The 17,351-nt window shown below is 42.8% G+C and overlaps 1 protein-coding gene across 1 annotated transcript in view; it reads left to right on the forward strand.

Annotated features, from left to right (window-relative positions):
• The first annotated feature begins 2,207 nt into the window (after positions 1–2,207).
• slc37a2 (solute carrier family 37 member 2) overlaps positions 2,208–17,351 on the forward strand; it is a 70,516-nt gene continuing 55,372 nt past the window's right edge. Inside the window, exon 1 of the mRNA XM_072593077.1 lies at positions 2,208–2,701. Within this exon, the coding sequence (XP_072449178.1) occupies positions 2,640–2,701 (62 nt within the window). The 5' untranslated portion in view covers positions 2,208–2,639. The remainder of the gene's footprint in view (positions 2,702–17,351) is intronic.

The raw sequence follows: 17,351 nt of genomic DNA on the forward strand, positions 1-17,351 counted from the left end.
AGAGGGCAAAGTCATAGTCTCCTTCGACCTAACAGCTCTTCACATCAATTAACATCACCCTAGCCAAAGAAACACTGACCTCACTACTAGACAATCCAAGAACACAAACACCAGACAGCACCAACTCCATCAGCAAGGACAGCATTCTCAAGCTAGTAGACCTGTGCCTCACTACCCACTTCACCTTCAATGAAAAGACTACAAACAAATCAACGGGACACACATGAGATCACCAATATTCTTGGCAGAAGCAATAATGCAGAGGCTCAAACAGTCCAACTCAAGCTTTGGGTCCACGATGTGGATGACACCTTTGTCATCATGAAACGGAACAAATTGGAGGAAACCTACAATATCGTTAACAAGATCCTTACTGGCATAAAGCTCACGAAAGAGGAAGAGAACAACAGACTCCCCTTCCGAGATGTCACAGTGAAACGAACAGTCAATGAAGAATTGCAGACCAGTGTATACAGGAAAGCAACACATAGACCAGATACTCAACTACAGGGCATATTCATGAACAACAGGTACCCGATGAACACAGTCCACCGATTCTTAAACAACAAACCCAAACAAGAAGACACAACATGCCCAGAGACTCTAGCCACACTACCAAACGTCAAAGACATCTTGGAGATGACTACCAGACTACTCTGACCTCTTGACATTACGGTAACCCACAAACCTATCAACACACTGAAACAGCTACTGATTCTAAAGGACCCTCTACCAGCAACCAAAAAAAGTGTCATTTACAAGGACTGTAACAAACACTACAGTGGACAGACTGACAGGAAACTAGCCACTAGGATACATGGACACCAACTCGCCACCAAAAGACATGACCCACTATCACTAGTATCCTTACACACAGACGAAGACGGACATCAAGTCGACTGGGACAACAGATCCATCCTCAGACAGGCGAAATAGAGACACGCACGAGAATTCCTTGAGGCCTGGTATTCAAACCGGAACTCCATCAGCAAACATATCGATTTGGACCCCATATACCAACCTGAGAAAAAGAACCAGAAGTCCTATCACCCACTGTAATAGACCAAGGCACAAAAATAGTAAGTGGGACAGAACACTAGTACTTCACAGAAGGCTCACTGATGATGTTACCTAGCATGGGGATGAAATAGCTGAGAACAAACCTACCAGCTCAATGAGCAAACTTACAACCTGAAACTCAACCTGAGTTACAGTCTTCTCAAAAATCACAAACAGGTTCTTTAGTGTTTGGTGTTTGACCTACTCTCTGTTCACTTTTCATGTGCCTGTTTAGAGGATCCATACTTTATAAAGTGAATAGTTGAGATAGATTGGTACTCCCCTTAGCATCTGGAATATAACAGAATAATTCATAAAAGGAATTTAGGGTTAAGGCATAACGTTTTTGTATGACAACAAAAGTAAATGTAGGAGGTCACAGTGGATCAGGCAGCCCATAGATGGAGGGAAGGCAAGCTGACATGTTGAGTCTAGATGTGTTTATCAGAGCACCTAAAACATTTTGACATATGGCTGATAAACCAAATGGCATAGGAACAGGCAGGCCATTTAATACCAGTCAAATGGATAAAGTGGTGCTGGAAAAGCACAGCAAGTCATGCAGCAGCCGATGAAAATCGAAGTTTCGGGCAAAAGCTCTTCATCAGGAAAGCTGCTGTGCTTTTCCAGTACCACTCTAATCCTGCCTCTGATCTCCAGCACCTGCAGTCTTCACCTTTGCCCACTTCAATGTATGTCATCCACAGTATTCCTATAACCTTCTATGCCATTGATAATCAAAAATATATTACTTTATGCTTTGGGATGCATTCACCACCCTCTGAGCAAAAAGACTTCTCCTCCTCTCAGCCTTAAGTGACCTCCACCTGATTTTTAAAGGGTGCCCCTTGGTTCTAAATATCCTCCCTGCACCAATACATCAAGTATTTCACACAGTTCAATTCCGCGCGTTTCTTACAGTATCCAATAATCTGATTGAGAACTGTACTCCATTTTGATCAATGTGCCTCCGGCCGATAGAAAATCAAATGCATTTTGATGCAGTGAGTGAGTCATCAACGTTGCCCATCCCTTGGCGAGAAAACGCCAATCACCGCTTTAGATGGAGAGGGAGATTGAGATTTTTTTTTGGATCTGAGCTCCACCCAGTGTGAGCACTGCACCCGTCAGTTTCATTGGTTTGCTCTCTCGTCACTCTCCAGACGGTCACATGCAGCTGGAAGTGGCAGCTCTCTGGATCTGGGCTGCTTGTTCAGGGAGCTGACCTATCGATGACAGCATTCATGTGATTAAATTCCACCCTCCTTCCCCTCTCAGCTGATCAGTCCCGGAAGCGTTCCGCTCTGTAACATATGTCACCTTGCCCTGCGGTTGGCTACATGATGCATTGTTTCCATGTAATCTGTTACATCATCGGGGCCGGATGGAGACCGGAGTAGTTTTAAACCGGGAGCCCTCAATCCCGGACTCCCCAAGACCATTCCCCGGGCCGCAATTACTGAAACCGGCAAAGTGAGACCGGGGGTGGGAGGGCTCCTTGTGGAGTTTACCGGCACGGGTCCGTGCTTGTTCTATCGTGTCGTTTTAACACGGAAATAAACATCGTTACCGACTGAATCATGGCAAGGGCTGCCATACCTCCAGGAATCCGCTGTATTCAGGCGTTTTCCAGAGACAGCTGGTAAGGATTGCGTGCGATATTATACCTAGTCGGGTGTCCTGGTGAAACCGGGGTTGTGTTGCCCGGTAACTGAGTCTTTAGACAAAATGCATTCCCCCCCCCCCCCCCCACTGGCTCTTCAACCCCCATTCCAGGCAAGAAACAAAGAAAGCCGTGGTCTTTGTGTGTCGCTTCATTGTGTGTCCGTCCCTGTCTTGTCTGTCTATCTTCCTTTTGCCAGCAATATAATTTCCTCGGCTCTGTGCTTTTGTTACTTGTCTGGTGTGAATCACTCCCTTAATAGCTGGCTCGCAGAGTCTGCAAGTTTTACTTCTGTCTGCAAGCGGGTACCACCTTTCACTGTTGTTCCCGAGCTCCCACCTCGCTTGTCATTACCTGCTGCCATGCTCCTTCTCCTTATCCTCTCCCACAGTAACACCACCTCTCTCCTTTTCAATCGTGCGTTCATTTGTTCAAACCACTTTCTTTTCCCACTGTATAACAGTCATTGCAACGACTTTCTCCTGTCCAGTTTCCTTGCTAAGTTTCAGATCTTTAGTACGAGTTCTCCTAATCAATTCAGCCAACTGTTTCTTCCTGACTTCCAAAGATAATTGTACAGTGTTGTAATACAAGCAAAATACAGCAATGTGTTGGAGATCTGAAATAAAACAGAAGGTGTGGAAGAAACTCACCAGGACTGGAAGTATTGTGGAGAGAGGAAGCTTTTGAGTCTAATATGAGGGGTCACAATTTCAAGATTGTCAACACGAGAGCTAGGAGTGAGAGCAGGAGAAACCTCTTTGCTCAGAGAGTTGTTAGGGTTTGGAAAGTGCTGCCTGGTGGTTCAGTGGTTAGCACTGCTGCCTCATAGCGCCAGGGATCTGGGTTTGATTCCAACCTTGGGCGAAAGTCTGCATGGAGTTTGGACATTTCCCCCATGCCTCCGGGTGCTCTGGTTTCCACAGTCCAAAGATGTATAGGTTATTTGAATTGGCCATGCTAGATTACCCATAGTGTTCAGGGATGTGTAGGTTAGGTGCATTAGTCGGGAGTGGTGTGGGGGGGAGATGTAACGTTGTAGGGGAATGGGTCTGAGTAGGATACTCTTCAGAGAGTCTGTGTGGCCATTTTTGGCCAAATGACCAGTTTCCACACTGCAGGGATTCTATGGGAGAGCGTTGTACTCTTGCTGTCTGATTATATATGACCATGTAAAATCAATGATGTCTGAGGCTTGGTGATACGTTAGCTAGCTGGTGAGTTTGTGCTGCAGAATGATGTCAACAGTCCAAGTTCAGTCCCGGTGCGAGCTCTGTGAACTCATTGAGATTGACTTGCCTTCCCTTGCCGTAGCTTGTGCCCCTCAAGATGCATAACCACTCCCCTCGCTCGGATGGAAAGCAATGCTTTTTGTGCGCAATGGCTAATAATGTACCCACACCATTGTTGTGATAAGGCAGAATACGGCAGGCATTTAGAACACTTCATACTCTTCAGTTTTTCATCTATTTGTTTGAGATGTGTTACAACTGTGTATAGCACAATTTCTCAGTCAAATGTTTGTGTGGTATTATGATGTGTAACTGTGTCTAGTCTTTCATTTGACTTTGTCACCTTTTTAAAAGAATAGGTTGCTACAAGTTTAAAATTGCAGAGAAGCAATTTTTTTTTAATCAGTATCTTATTTGTATGTTGTCTGTTAAAGCATAGATCCTGAGGGGTGTTAGATGTGGAGAAGATGTTTTCTCTTATGGGAGAATCTATAAATAGTGTTTACACATTTTGTACTTATTTTAAAAAACAGGGTCACCCATTTAGGCAATGGCTTCATCCCTGGCATTTTAGTACGCAAATGTACGCAGGGGTTAGCATTCTCAGCGCCAGGGACTCTGGTTCAATCCCAACCTCGGGCGACTGTCTGTGTGGCATATGCACGTTCTCTCCATTTCTGTGGGTTTCCACTGGGTGCTTGGTTTCCTCTCATAGTCCAAAGGTGTGCAGGTTAGGTGGACTAGCTGTGGGAAAGGCTAGGAGGTGTGATCTGGTTGGGATGCTAGTCAGAGTGTTGGTGTGGTCTCAATGGGCTGAATGGCCTGCTTCCATACTGCAGGGATTCTGATTCAAAATGGATGAGAAGTTTTAAGAGTCACACGTCTCTAGCACGCACTCTGCTTCTGGCACCTTTTCAGGAAGGGAGAGTCTCTCTGAATAATTTTAAGTCCGATGGATACGTTTGCTAAACTTTCCACTCCCTTATCGGTGGGCAGAAATGTAGGCTTGAGGTCATTCTCCACAGCCATAATGTTAGCTGGTGAAGCAGGTTTGAGGGGCTGAATGGCCTACCTCTAGTTGTGTTTAAAGACTAAACTGCATTGGAAATGGTCCAGCTCTCTGGCATGTTGCTCAGTTCTGCTTTGCTTCCATTGGGTTGGACTGAAATGGCAGACCTTGGATAATTTGGGCGTAATACCATTTGCAGCAGAGTTTCAAGTTATAACATAAAAGCAACTGTGTCTGATGTCTGTATTCCTTAAATTGAAATAAGAATAGTGAATGTCTTTTTTTTTGATTGACAGGCAACAGAACTGAAACTGCTGACATTACATGTTCCTGTTCTCTTGAACCCATCCCTTCTCTCAATTGCTTTCCTCTATTATCGAGTCATCTACAGTTTGACATTAGTCACATGAAATAGGATATCTGAAAAACTGTCAGAGCTGTATATATAACTTTACATTATATTAACTACTTCATCCCTGGCATTTTATTATGCAAATGTTAACAACATGTTCATTTAGCTTAAATTTGTAACATTTTAAATTAAAGTAGTATTGTATTTATACAACAACCATTCACAACCTCGAGCATGTACCACAAGTACTTCAGAAGTATTTTTTTAAATGTTATTAAGTCTTGTCACTTTTATTGTGTCCAAGGGTATTTTGACCACATTGAAGTCAACAATAATAAGGCCATTGGTTAATATGATCTGACTATGTTTACACTGCAAGTCTGTGGAAGTAATTTGCAGTTGAAGTATTAGAATTCAGGAGGAGTAGGGGTTAATTAGAGCCATAGAGATGTACAGCATGGAAACAGACCCTTCGGTCCAACTCGTCCATGCCAACCAGATATCCCAACCCAATCTAGTCCCACCTCCCAGCATCTGACCCACATCCCTCCAAATTGTTCCTATTCGTATACCCATCCAGATGCCTTTTAAATGTTGCAATTGTACTAGCCTTCACTACTTCCTTTGACCGCTCATTCCATACACTTCTCATCCTCTGCATGAAAAAGTTACCCCCAGGTCTTTTTTTAAAGTATATATCTTTTCCCTCTCACCCTAAGCCTATGCCCTCTAGTTCTGGACTCCCCCCACCTCAGGGATAAGAACTTGTCAACTTACAAAATCATGAGGGACATGGATTGGGTAAACCTCTATAAGATCACACCTCAGCTCTTGACTCTCCAGGGAAAACAGCCCCAGCCTATTAAACCTCTCCCTTAGCTCAAATCTTCCAACCCTGGCAACATCCTTGTAAATGTTTTCTGAACCCTGGCAACATCTTTCCGATAGGAAGGAGACCGGAATTGCATGCAATATTCCAAAATTGCCCTAACCAATGTCCTTTACAGCTGCAACATGACCTCCCGACTCTTGTACTCAATACTCTGATGAGTAAAGGAAAACATACCACACACCTTCACTATTCTATCTGCCTGCAAATCTACTTTCAAGGAGCTATGAACCTGCATTCCAAGGTCACTGTTCAGCAATACTCCCTAGGACCTTATCATTAAGTGTATAAGTCCTGTTAAGATGTGCTTTCCCAAAGTGCACACCTCGCATTTATCTGAATTAAACTCCATCTGCCACTCCTCGGCCCATTGGCCCATCTGATCAAGATCCCATTGTAATCTGAGGTAACCTTTGCTCTCCACTCCACTTCCAAATTTGGTGTCATCTGCAAATTTACTAACTATACCTCCTATATTCATATCCAAATCATTTTTATAAATGACTAAAGGTAGTGGTCCCAGCACTGATCCTTGTGGCATTTCACTGGTCACAGGCCTCCAGTCTGAAAAATAACCCTCCACCACCACCCTCTTTCCTCTACCTTTGAGTCAGTTCTGTATCCAAATGACTATTCTTCTTCTATTCCATGAGATCTAATCTTGCTCGTCAGTCTTCCATGAGGAACCTTGTCGAATGCCTTACTGAACTCTGTCTACTGCTCTACCCTCATCAATCTTCTTTGTTACTTCTTCAAAAACTCAATCAAGTTTGTGAGGCATGTTTTCCCATGGACAAAGCCATGTTGACTATCCCTAATTAGTCCTTGCCTTTCCAAATGCATGTACATTCTGTCCCTCAGGATTCCCTCCAAAATTTGCCCACCACCGATGTCAGACTCACTGGTCTATAGTTCCTTGGCTTATCCTTACCACCTTTCTTAATAATGGTACCACGTTAGCTGATCTCCAGTCTTGCGGCACCTCACCTGTTACCTTCCCTAGCTTCCCACAGAGTTCTAGGGTACACCTGATTAGCTCCTGGGGATTTATCCACTTTTGTGTTTCAAGACATCCAGCACTTCCTCCTCTGTAATGTGGACATTTTTCAAGATGTCAACATCTATTTCCCTACAGTCTATGTCTTCCTTGTTCTTTTTCATAGTGAAACACTGATGCAAAATACTCATTTAGTATCTTCCCCCATCTCCTACAGCTCTACACAAAGGCCACCTTGCTGATCTTCGAGGGGCCCTATTCCCTCGCTAGTTACCCTTTTGTCCTTGATGTATTTGAAAAAAACCATTGCATTCTCCTTAACCCTCTTTGCCAAAGCTGTCTCATGTCCCCTTTTTGCCCTCCTGATTTCTCTCCAGTATACTCCTACAGTCTTTAGGCTCTTCTAATGATTCACTCGATCTATCCTGTCTACACCTAACATATGCTTTCTTTGTTTTCTTGATCAAACCCTCAATTTTTTTAGTCATCCAGCATTCTCTATACCTGCCAGCCTTTCCTTTCACACTAACAGGAATATACTGTTTCTGCACTTGAGGGAAGTGGCTGAAGGTCTTGTCAGAAAGATGGATTTTCGTTGGGAGGTGGGTAGCCAGGCAAAGACTATTAAGGAGCAAGTACAAGCCTGAGGTGGAAAGTGCTTGAAGGTTCTTAGGGGGTATGTTTTTAACGCATGTCCCAATAGAGGTGAATTAGTGCTGAAGGTTGTGGGTGTATTGTAATATTAACAACTCTCAGCAGTTGGAATATCAAAGTCTAGGGCTTCTGGAATTACATGATATTGCTGACTTTGCATTTGTGTAAGTGGGACTGATTTCAGCAGAACTGAAGCCAACTCTTTATTATTCAACTTTCTCTAATGATTTCTGTTCAGTGGACTTTCCCCTCTACTTGTGGCTTTTAACATCAAACCTGGAGTCACCAAATTACTACACATTCGCTTCTCTCGATCAAATATAGTGCTGCAAGTAATAAAAATTGTCTTTTATAATTTAAAGTTTATTCTTTCATGAAATGTCAATATCATTTGTCCAAGAGAGCAGTTAAGAGCCAACTGCGTGTTGTCATATGTAGGCCAGACAAAATGAGAGTGACAGATTCCTTTCTCTCAAGGTCATTAGTTAACCTGATGGGTTTTTACAACAATCAATTGGTTATGTGGTTACCACTAGACTAGCTTTTCACTCCAAATTTTTATTAACTTCAAACATTGACATCTGCCATAGTGAGACTTGAACCCATGCCCTCAAATATTAGCCTCAGGTTCTGGAATACCAGTCTGTTGACTTAACCACAAAGTCACTGTTTCTCCAATACATTGCTCATCCTGCACAGGTTCCATACCCTGGCTTTGCAACTGAAGAAAGGTTATATATTGGAGCTGAGAGGTCTTAATCAATTTCTTTCAGTCTAATCGTGTGTTTTTTTTAAATATAAATAAGTAGAACTAATTAAACATATAGTTCTATGTTTAAGGGGCTATTAATTCATTCTTGTGGAGTGGAAGGTGAATTTTGCACAGAATAATAGCATGTATTTTCATTGCTGAGACTGAAGCTGTGTCAAGTGATCAGTACTGACTGACTGAATGCTCCTGACTGGTGCATTGGTGTAGTTTGCCTTCAGTGTCCAAGCATTCCTTTTGAAATGTTTGTTTGGTGACTTTTTTTTCAGGCATTGACTTTTTGCCAGTCTCTGTGCCCCTGAATTTTATAAACACATGACCAGAACCCGTGAACACTTCCGTGGGAATGGGTTTGAGGAGGAACAGTAAATCTAAAAGTTGTGATTTCAGGATCCGTTCACTTTGGAAAGTGATTTGTTACTTGGTACTGCATTTTCTGTTTAAAAACAAATCTTTTGTAATTTGTTGATCTAGCAAGATAGTGAAAAGTGGTGTTTTATGTATTCGACAGGAAGATCGTACCATACAGCGTGCATCAGGGTGGCAGCACAGAGTGCAGAACAGTGTTACAGCCACAAAAAGAATGTACCATTTGAGAGTTCTGTTCAAAAGTCTGAATAGTGTTGTTGAATTTGAATTTGTACACTTATTCAAACTTTCTTCTTCTGCCTGATAGAGGAGAGTATAACCAGAGTGGGAGGGCTCTTTGATCATGTTGGTTGCTTTTCCAAGGCAGTGGGAAGTATACATGCAGGTCTGAATTTGAAGGTTGAAAGTTTAACTCCAATTCCAGAGCCTTGAGGACACATCCAGGCTGATGTGATGCTGCACTCAGTACTGCCAAGATAGGAATATTGTTGGACTTGTGAAGGTCTGTAATCATGCTGATTAAGAGAATGTGAGGACTGCAGATGCTGGAGATCAGAGTCGGGAAGTGTGGTCCTGGGAAAGCACGCAGGTCAGGCAGCATCTGAGGAGCAGGAGAATAAAGGTTTCAGGCAAAAGCCATTCATCAGGAATGACACTTGTGAGCTGAGGGACGTGAAGAGATAAATTAGGTGGGGTGGGGCCGGGTGAGGGGGGGTTGAGAGGGGGAAGGTAACAGAGAGTGCGATAGATGGAGGTGAGGGTAATGGTGATAGGGTGGAACAGATAGGGAGAAGGAAGCTGGACAGGCCATGAGGATGGTGCCGAGTTGGGGAACTAGGGTAAGGTGGGGGGGAGCAGAAATGACGAAACTGGTGAAATCCACATTGCCATGTGGTTGGAGGGTTCCAAAGTGGAAGATGAATCATTCGTTAGGATGTGGCAATGGAGGAAGCCCAGGACTTGCATGTCCTTGGCAGAGTGGGAGGGGAAGTTGAAATGTTTGACCACAGGGCGATGGGGTTGGGTGGTGCGGGTGTCCCGGAGATGTTCTCTGAAGTGTTCTGCAAGTAGGCGTCCTGCCTCCCCAATGTAGAGGAGACCGCATCAGGAGCAATGGATACTGTAAATGGCAGTTAAATAATCATGCTGATTAGCAGAGCCAGGGGAATGGTCTGAGAGTCTGCCAATAAATAATACTGAGTCAGGGAGGAAAGTCCGGGTACTTAAGGCTATGTGGAAGTATTGAGGATTGAACTGAGAATATACAGTTGGGAATTGGTGTGAAGGAAGAGAAATAAGAAAAGGGAAGCTGTGAACCTTCAGTAATTCTGTTTTATTTTCAACTCTTTTATGCAGCCACAGTTTTACAGCATGCATACTGACCGTGTTCGACACAATGACATTTCTGTGACTTCCATTTGAAATAGCAGGGGTGCTTTTTGGTTTAAAGTCTCATCCAATGACTGCACCACTGACCTTGCAGAACACACTCAATCTGTTTGAGTGGGACCTGCACCAATCGGCATTGATATGAGTAAGGGGACTATCACTGAGGAAATCCTGATGCTTCTGTTATGCTCTTTATTTTAGCTTGAGGCAAAAGCTCTTAACCTGGTCTTATTGTTGTGGCTTGAAATTTCTATTTGTTGTTTACCTACTGTATGGTGCAGTGTGAAAGTTCTTTGTTTGGACACCGGAAGCTACGGGCTGTTTCAGGTCCTTAGCTCATTGAGCTGAGCTGGAAGCTATACTAGATCCCATCTTAAATAAGAAAATCCTATACTTTTTAATATCAGGATAAATATTTAACAACTGACTTTCTGTATAAGTTTGTGTTGGATCAGTTATTAGATATAAAACTGTACTAGCATTCCCAAAAGAAACAAATTCTGCATGCCATGTAATTTGATATACAAATCAGTCAAGTGATAAGTTTTGTATTTGAAATTACAAAGTGCTTTGACTGTGGCATATTTTGCATATTAAATCATTCTGAGGAGCACTTTCTTGGCCTGTGACTGAAACAAACGAGTCACCAAATGTCAAGAGAATACGAGGGAAATCTAGTTTCAATTTTTATTTTCAGTTCAATCTATTCCAATAAAGAAGTTCATCCTACAGTTCAAATCCTTCCATGGCCTCACTAAAGCCCAACACAGAACTATAGAATTTCTACAGTGCGGAGGCCATTCAGCCTATCAAGTCTTCAGCGCTCATCCAAAGAGCATCCCTCTGAAGCCCTGCATTTCCTATGACTAATCCACCTAACCCTACACACACCTGGATACTATGGGGCAGTTTAGCATGGGCAATCCACCTAATCTGCACATCTGCAAGTGTGGAAGTAAACAGGAGCACACAGAGGAAACCTACACAGACACAGGAAAACTCCACCCAGACAGTCGTGTGAGGGTGGAACTGAACCCGGTCCCTGGTGCTGTGAGGCAGCAGTGCTAACCATTGAGCCATCCACATCCCTGTCAGTGTCATAGCACAGAAACAGACCCTTTAGTTCAACCAGTCCATGCCGATCATAATCCCAAACTAAATTATTCTCACCTGCCTGCTCCTGACCCATATCCATCAAAACCTTTCCTGTTCACATATCTATCCAAATGTCTTTTAAATGTCGTAATTGTAACGACATCCACCACTTCCTCAGGAAGTTCATTCAACATGAACCACTATCTGTTTTGGGGAAAGAAATTGCCTCAGTCTTTTTAAGTCTCTCCCCTTTGTCACCTTATAAATGTGCTCCCTAGTCTTGAAATCTCCCAACCTAGGGAAAAGTCAACTACCATTAACTATCTATAACTCTCATTATTTTATAAATTCTCAGATCGCCTCTCAACCTCCTATGCTCCAGTGGAAAAAAAATCCCAGCTGATGCAGCCTTTCTTTATAATCAAGCCTTCCATGCCTGACAACATCCTGGTAAATCTCTTCTGAACCCTCTCCAACTTAATTATATCCTTCCTATAACTGGGTGACCAGAACTGGACACCGTATTCCAGAAGAGGATTCACCTATGTCCTGTACAGCCTCAAAATGACTTCCCAACTTCTGTACTCAAGGACTGAGCAATGAAAGCAAATGTTCCAAATGGCTCTTTTAAACCATCCTTTATTGATCAAAGTATTGAGTACAGGAGTTGGGAGGTCATATTGCAATTGTACAGGACATTGGTTAGGCCACTGTTGGAATATTACATGCAATTCTGGTCTCCTTTCTATCGGAAAGATGTTGTGAAACTTGAAAGGGTTCAGAAAAGATTTACAAGGATGTTGCCAGGGTTGGAGGAGAGGCTGAACAGGCTGGGGCTGTTTTCCCTGGAGCATTGGCGGATGAGGGGTGACCTTCTAGAGGTTTACAAAATTATGAGGGGCATGGATAGGATAAATAGGCAAAGTCTTTTCCCTGGGGTCAGGGAGTCCAGAACTAGAGGGCACAGGTTTAGGATGAGAGGGGAAAGATATAAAAGAGACCTAAGGGGCAACTTTTTCACGCAGAGGGTGGTATGTGTATGGAATGAGCTGCCAGAGGATGTGGTGGAGGCTGGTACAATTGCAACTTTTAAGAGGCATTTGGATGGGTCTATGAATATGTGAGAAACAAAACTCACTCACTTCAATAATTTCAGTCCGAGACAAGATCTGAAGCAATCAGTATGTTTATTATGCGCTTGCAAGCATGGTGCCTAAAATAGAGACAGAGTTTAGCAAGTACATATCTTGTATAGGATTCACTACTCCAAACATGGTGCCCATTACTATTGTTTATCTCTTGCCGTATCCGGCCTTGTGTATAACAAAGTACAAGTTTTACTCGACCATTTTACCATATCTTGCTGTGGCTCATTGTTAGGTATATCCTTCTTCATGATTATCTACTTCCTCCACGTGTGCGGTTTCCTCCCTTTCCATAACCATATTGATCCTTATGACCTTTTAATTGGGGTTTGTTTTTGTGTTTTTGCAAAAATGGGAAACAGATGCTTAAAACTACTGCTTGCGCAAGCATATCCTCACAGCACCTTATCTATTTGTCTACCATTGTTCGCAGGCACGTTTCATTCTTGTATTCACATTTTAGCTAATACAAAAACAATTATATATTTCCCCCACATAGTTTTCATTCTTGTTGACTCGGCTCTTGGGTTGAAACACTTATACACTGGTGTGAGTGCATTTACCTTGCATAAGTAATTATGATTGCGGAAGTAACACAATCTATATCCCACAAATAGGAAGGGTTTGGAGGGGTATGGGCCACGTGCTAGCAGGTGGGACTACATTGGGTTGGGATAGCTGGTCGGCATGGACGAGTTAGACCGAAAGATCTCTTTCCATGCTGTATATCTCTATGGCTACCCAAAATCCTACGGTTAAAAGAATAAGCCCTACCTTTGTTTGTATAAAAATGCAATACCTTGCATTTACCCAGATTGAACTCCAGCTGTTGTTTTTCAGCCCATTGACCCATTTGATCAAGATCGCTTCTTCACTGACTCCTATGTCACCAATTTTGGTGACGTCCACAAACTTACTAACCATGCTTTCTATATTCTCATCCAAATCATTTTATGTAAATTACAAACGGAAGAGGACCCTGAACCAATCCCTTTGGAATGCTGTTTTTCACAGGCCTCCAGTCTACGAAACAACCCTCCACCACTCTGTCTCGTGCCATTAAGCCAATTATGTATCCAGTTGGCACTGGAATCCCATGTAGACAACATCTATTGCACTGCCATCCAATTCCAGATCTATGGTGCCCAAGATTACTTTAAACTGAGGTGTGAACTTGCGCAGTGAGTTGGGTGTGTTCTTATAGGAAGGTGTGGATTACTGCTTCAAACTTCAAGAAAAATTGGAGTACACCCTACAGAACAGGAATGTTTTACAGTCTTAATTGTTCATTTTGGAAGATCAATTGAACTTTACTGTCCTATTCAGCTGATTCTGCCTATGAGCACACAATCAAATTCACCTTTTTTCCTTCACCTGTAGTCTGATTAAAAATTATCCCTTTCAGCTACTTATTTTCCCCCTTCAAGAATCCCTTTTGGCAGTTGCAATATCTAAATCTGCCTCTCTCACTCTTCTTAAAAAGTACATTGGCTGAATCAAAAATCCCTTGATGTCCTTTCTTGAAACAGTACTTTCTCTACCCTTTCCTAGCTTGATTCTAACTCGTGCCTGTGATCAAGGCTAGAACATTAATGATTCTCCAGTGGTGGTGTTCCCACTTCTGAGTCAGGTGACCGAGGTTCAAGTCTCTCCTACTTGAGAGTAACATTTCTGAACTGGGTGGTTTTGTTTTTTAAAATGTCTAAAATGATTCTCCAACCTTGTGGTGATGCTCCATCATTTTTGTTTTAGTGTTGTTAATATTTAGCACTTGTATTTGTCAATTGTGTTAAGTTTTTTTTTAAAAGGGCATGAAGTTGCATCCTTGATTTTACAGCTTGTGGACTGCTTGTGACTTTGTATGTGAACAGTTTGTATTAGTTTAATTTTGTTCAGTGATACTGATTTAGCCTTTGACTCTGTGAAATGTTCAAATGTCCTTCTTACTTCAAACTTGGTCTGTGTTAGTACAAATTAAACTCTTAAAGTGCCTGAAGGAATACTTGGAATCAGGACTATTGTCGTTATTCTGCTTGAATCCAAGTAGTTGCCAGAGGACTGTAGAGCTGTGCTCTCATTACAGAGACAACTGGTGATGTTTAAACCTGGTGATCACCAGGCTTTTGAGAAGCAAATTTGGACCTTTATCATAACCTCAGCTGGTGCAGAAAATGAACCTGTATCATTGATGTTGCTCTGCATTGCAAACCAGCCATCTAGCCAACTGTGCTAACATGGATAATGTGTGGAATCGGACCTTGATCAATGCAACTGGAGCTGTCAATTAAGCTGCTCATTTAAGAACAAATGAAAGGCAGGCAATGTGTGACTGAAGATTAGATTAGATTAGATTACTTACAGCGTGGAAACAGGCCCTTCGGCCCAACAAGTCCACACCGCCCCGCCAAAGCGTAACCCACCCATACCCCTACATCTACATCTACATCTACATCTACCCCTTACCTAACACTACGGGCAATTTAGCATGGCCAATTCACCTGACCTGCACATCTTTGGACTGTGGGAGGAAACCGGAGCACCCGGAGGAAACCCACGCAGACACAGGGAGAATGTGCAAACTCCACACAGTCAGTCGCCTGAGGCGGGAATTGAACCCGGGTCTCTGGCGCTGCGAGGCAGGTGGTAGATCATATGTGTAAATGGCTAACCAAATTTAATTTAAGAGATCACATGCCTGGCAACTCTGGAGAACTTTGTTTACTAATGTTACAACTTTAGAATGTTGAGTTAAAAAGTCACCTTGCCTACAGTTTGGATTCTAGTAATCTCTGTTGATCCATACCAAGGCCGTAACCTCTAAAGGTACACTCAATAGAAAAGGTTCTGAATAGATGTGATTGATCCTTGCATCATTCTATCCATGTTTTCCATCCATGTTTCCCCACCACTTCCCTCTTTACTGTTGAATCGTCTGGTGAAGTCAGAATAAGGTGTGAGTTCCTTGTTGCCAAAGCTGTGTCAAGCTGGGTTGTTCAAGAGATGGAAATGTGAGGTACTATTGTGCATGTTACACTGTGTTTTTAACGATTGCAATGATTTTTGTTTGTTTTAGAAATTGACTTTTTAAGCAGCAAAAGAATTTGGAAAAACCTGGCATTATTTCCATAATTTCCAAATAGAATTGTTTTTAGACTAGATTCTCTACAATATGGAAACCGGCCCTTCGGCCCAACAAGTCCACACCACCCCTCCAAAGAGTAACCCGTCCAGACCCATTCCCCTACCCTATATTTATCCCTGACTAATGCATCTAACACTATGGGCAATGTAGCATGACCAATTCACCTGGCCTGCGCATCTTTGGATTGTGGGAGGAAACCGGAGGAAACCCACACAGACACGGGGAGAACATGCGAACTCCAAACAGGCAGTCACCTGGGGCTGGACTCAAACTCAGGTCCCTGGTACTGAGGCAGCAGTGCTAACCACTGAGCCACCGTGCCACCCCACTCTTGTTCCACATATGAAAAATATGATCACATTACCCAGCATCATAGTCTTGGATCCAAATGAGAAGACCGTGCCTCATCCAAAGTGTTCTGGCTTCCAAACTATCTTGTGTAGGCTGCAAATGAGGAATGAAACTTGCTGACCCTGCTTTTTTTTTGCATTGAGCTGGGTAACTCGTTATGACACATCAGAATAGGGAAGGCGATTGACTAGTGGTATTATCTCTGGACAGTTAATCCAGGGACCCAGATGTTCTGGGAACCCAGGGTTGGATCCTGCCATGGCAGTTGGTGGAATTTGAGTCTGGTTTTTAAAAAAAAAACAGAATCATCATCTAATGATGACCATGAATCAATTGTTAGAAAAACCCACCTGTTGCAAGATTATATTGTCTGGATCATATACACTTTTTAGCAGAGTTCAAAAATGATTAATACTTGCTCATTCGTCTGGTGTCACACTATTTTCTAGTCTGACACTATTTTTCAGTCCTATTAATCATCTTGGATTAATGACAAGCATTTACTCCTATTTACCCATTCGCAATCCAGCAGCCTTGATCAGTCTGAACAACTTCAGATTGGGTCTGACTGAAAATGGATTTAGATTTGGCAGGGGACCGCAGTTATTAATATTAAGTTGGGAATTGGCTCAGACACTGATTTCTCAGAATCTCTGTTAAGCCAGTGTTTTGAAACTTTACATTGAATATGGTCAGTGATGGTTGGGTGGGGGTGGGCAAGGGAATGTGGTCTCTTTCCTTTGGCTTCACTCCATTCGGTCAACAGATCATTGCTTACCTAGACGTTGTCAATTTGCCAAATCTATGGGTCTGTAATTCTGCCGTGGGAATAAAGGAGCAATTGATGCAGTATCTACGTGGGAACTTGTGTATGGATCTCTGTCAACAACATCAAATGTTTCTGTTGCACACTGTCTCCAGTCTTATGACATTTTGATTCAGGATATGGGCTTATCAAAAGACGACTGGAACTGAGACAGGGATCTAGGAGCTCTTCAAAAGCATGTTGTCTTTGGGTTTTTGCACATTTTGATATAAGGCTCTAGGTTAGGCTGTCAGAATTTGAAGTTGTGGAGTTGCTTAAATTTTTTTCTCTTTATTCTTTTATCATTCATGGGATGAGGACGTTGCTGGCTAGACCAACATTTATTGGCCGTCCCTGATTGTCCAGAGGGCAGGTAAGACCCATTGCTGTGGGTCTGAAGTTGCATGTAGGCCAGACCAGATAAGGATGGC

Source organism: Chiloscyllium punctatum, chromosome 23 (genome assembly GCF_047496795.1).
Source record: "Chiloscyllium punctatum isolate Juve2018m chromosome 23, sChiPun1.3, whole genome shotgun sequence".
Taxonomy (NCBI): domain Eukaryota; kingdom Metazoa; phylum Chordata; class Chondrichthyes; order Orectolobiformes; family Hemiscylliidae; genus Chiloscyllium; species Chiloscyllium punctatum.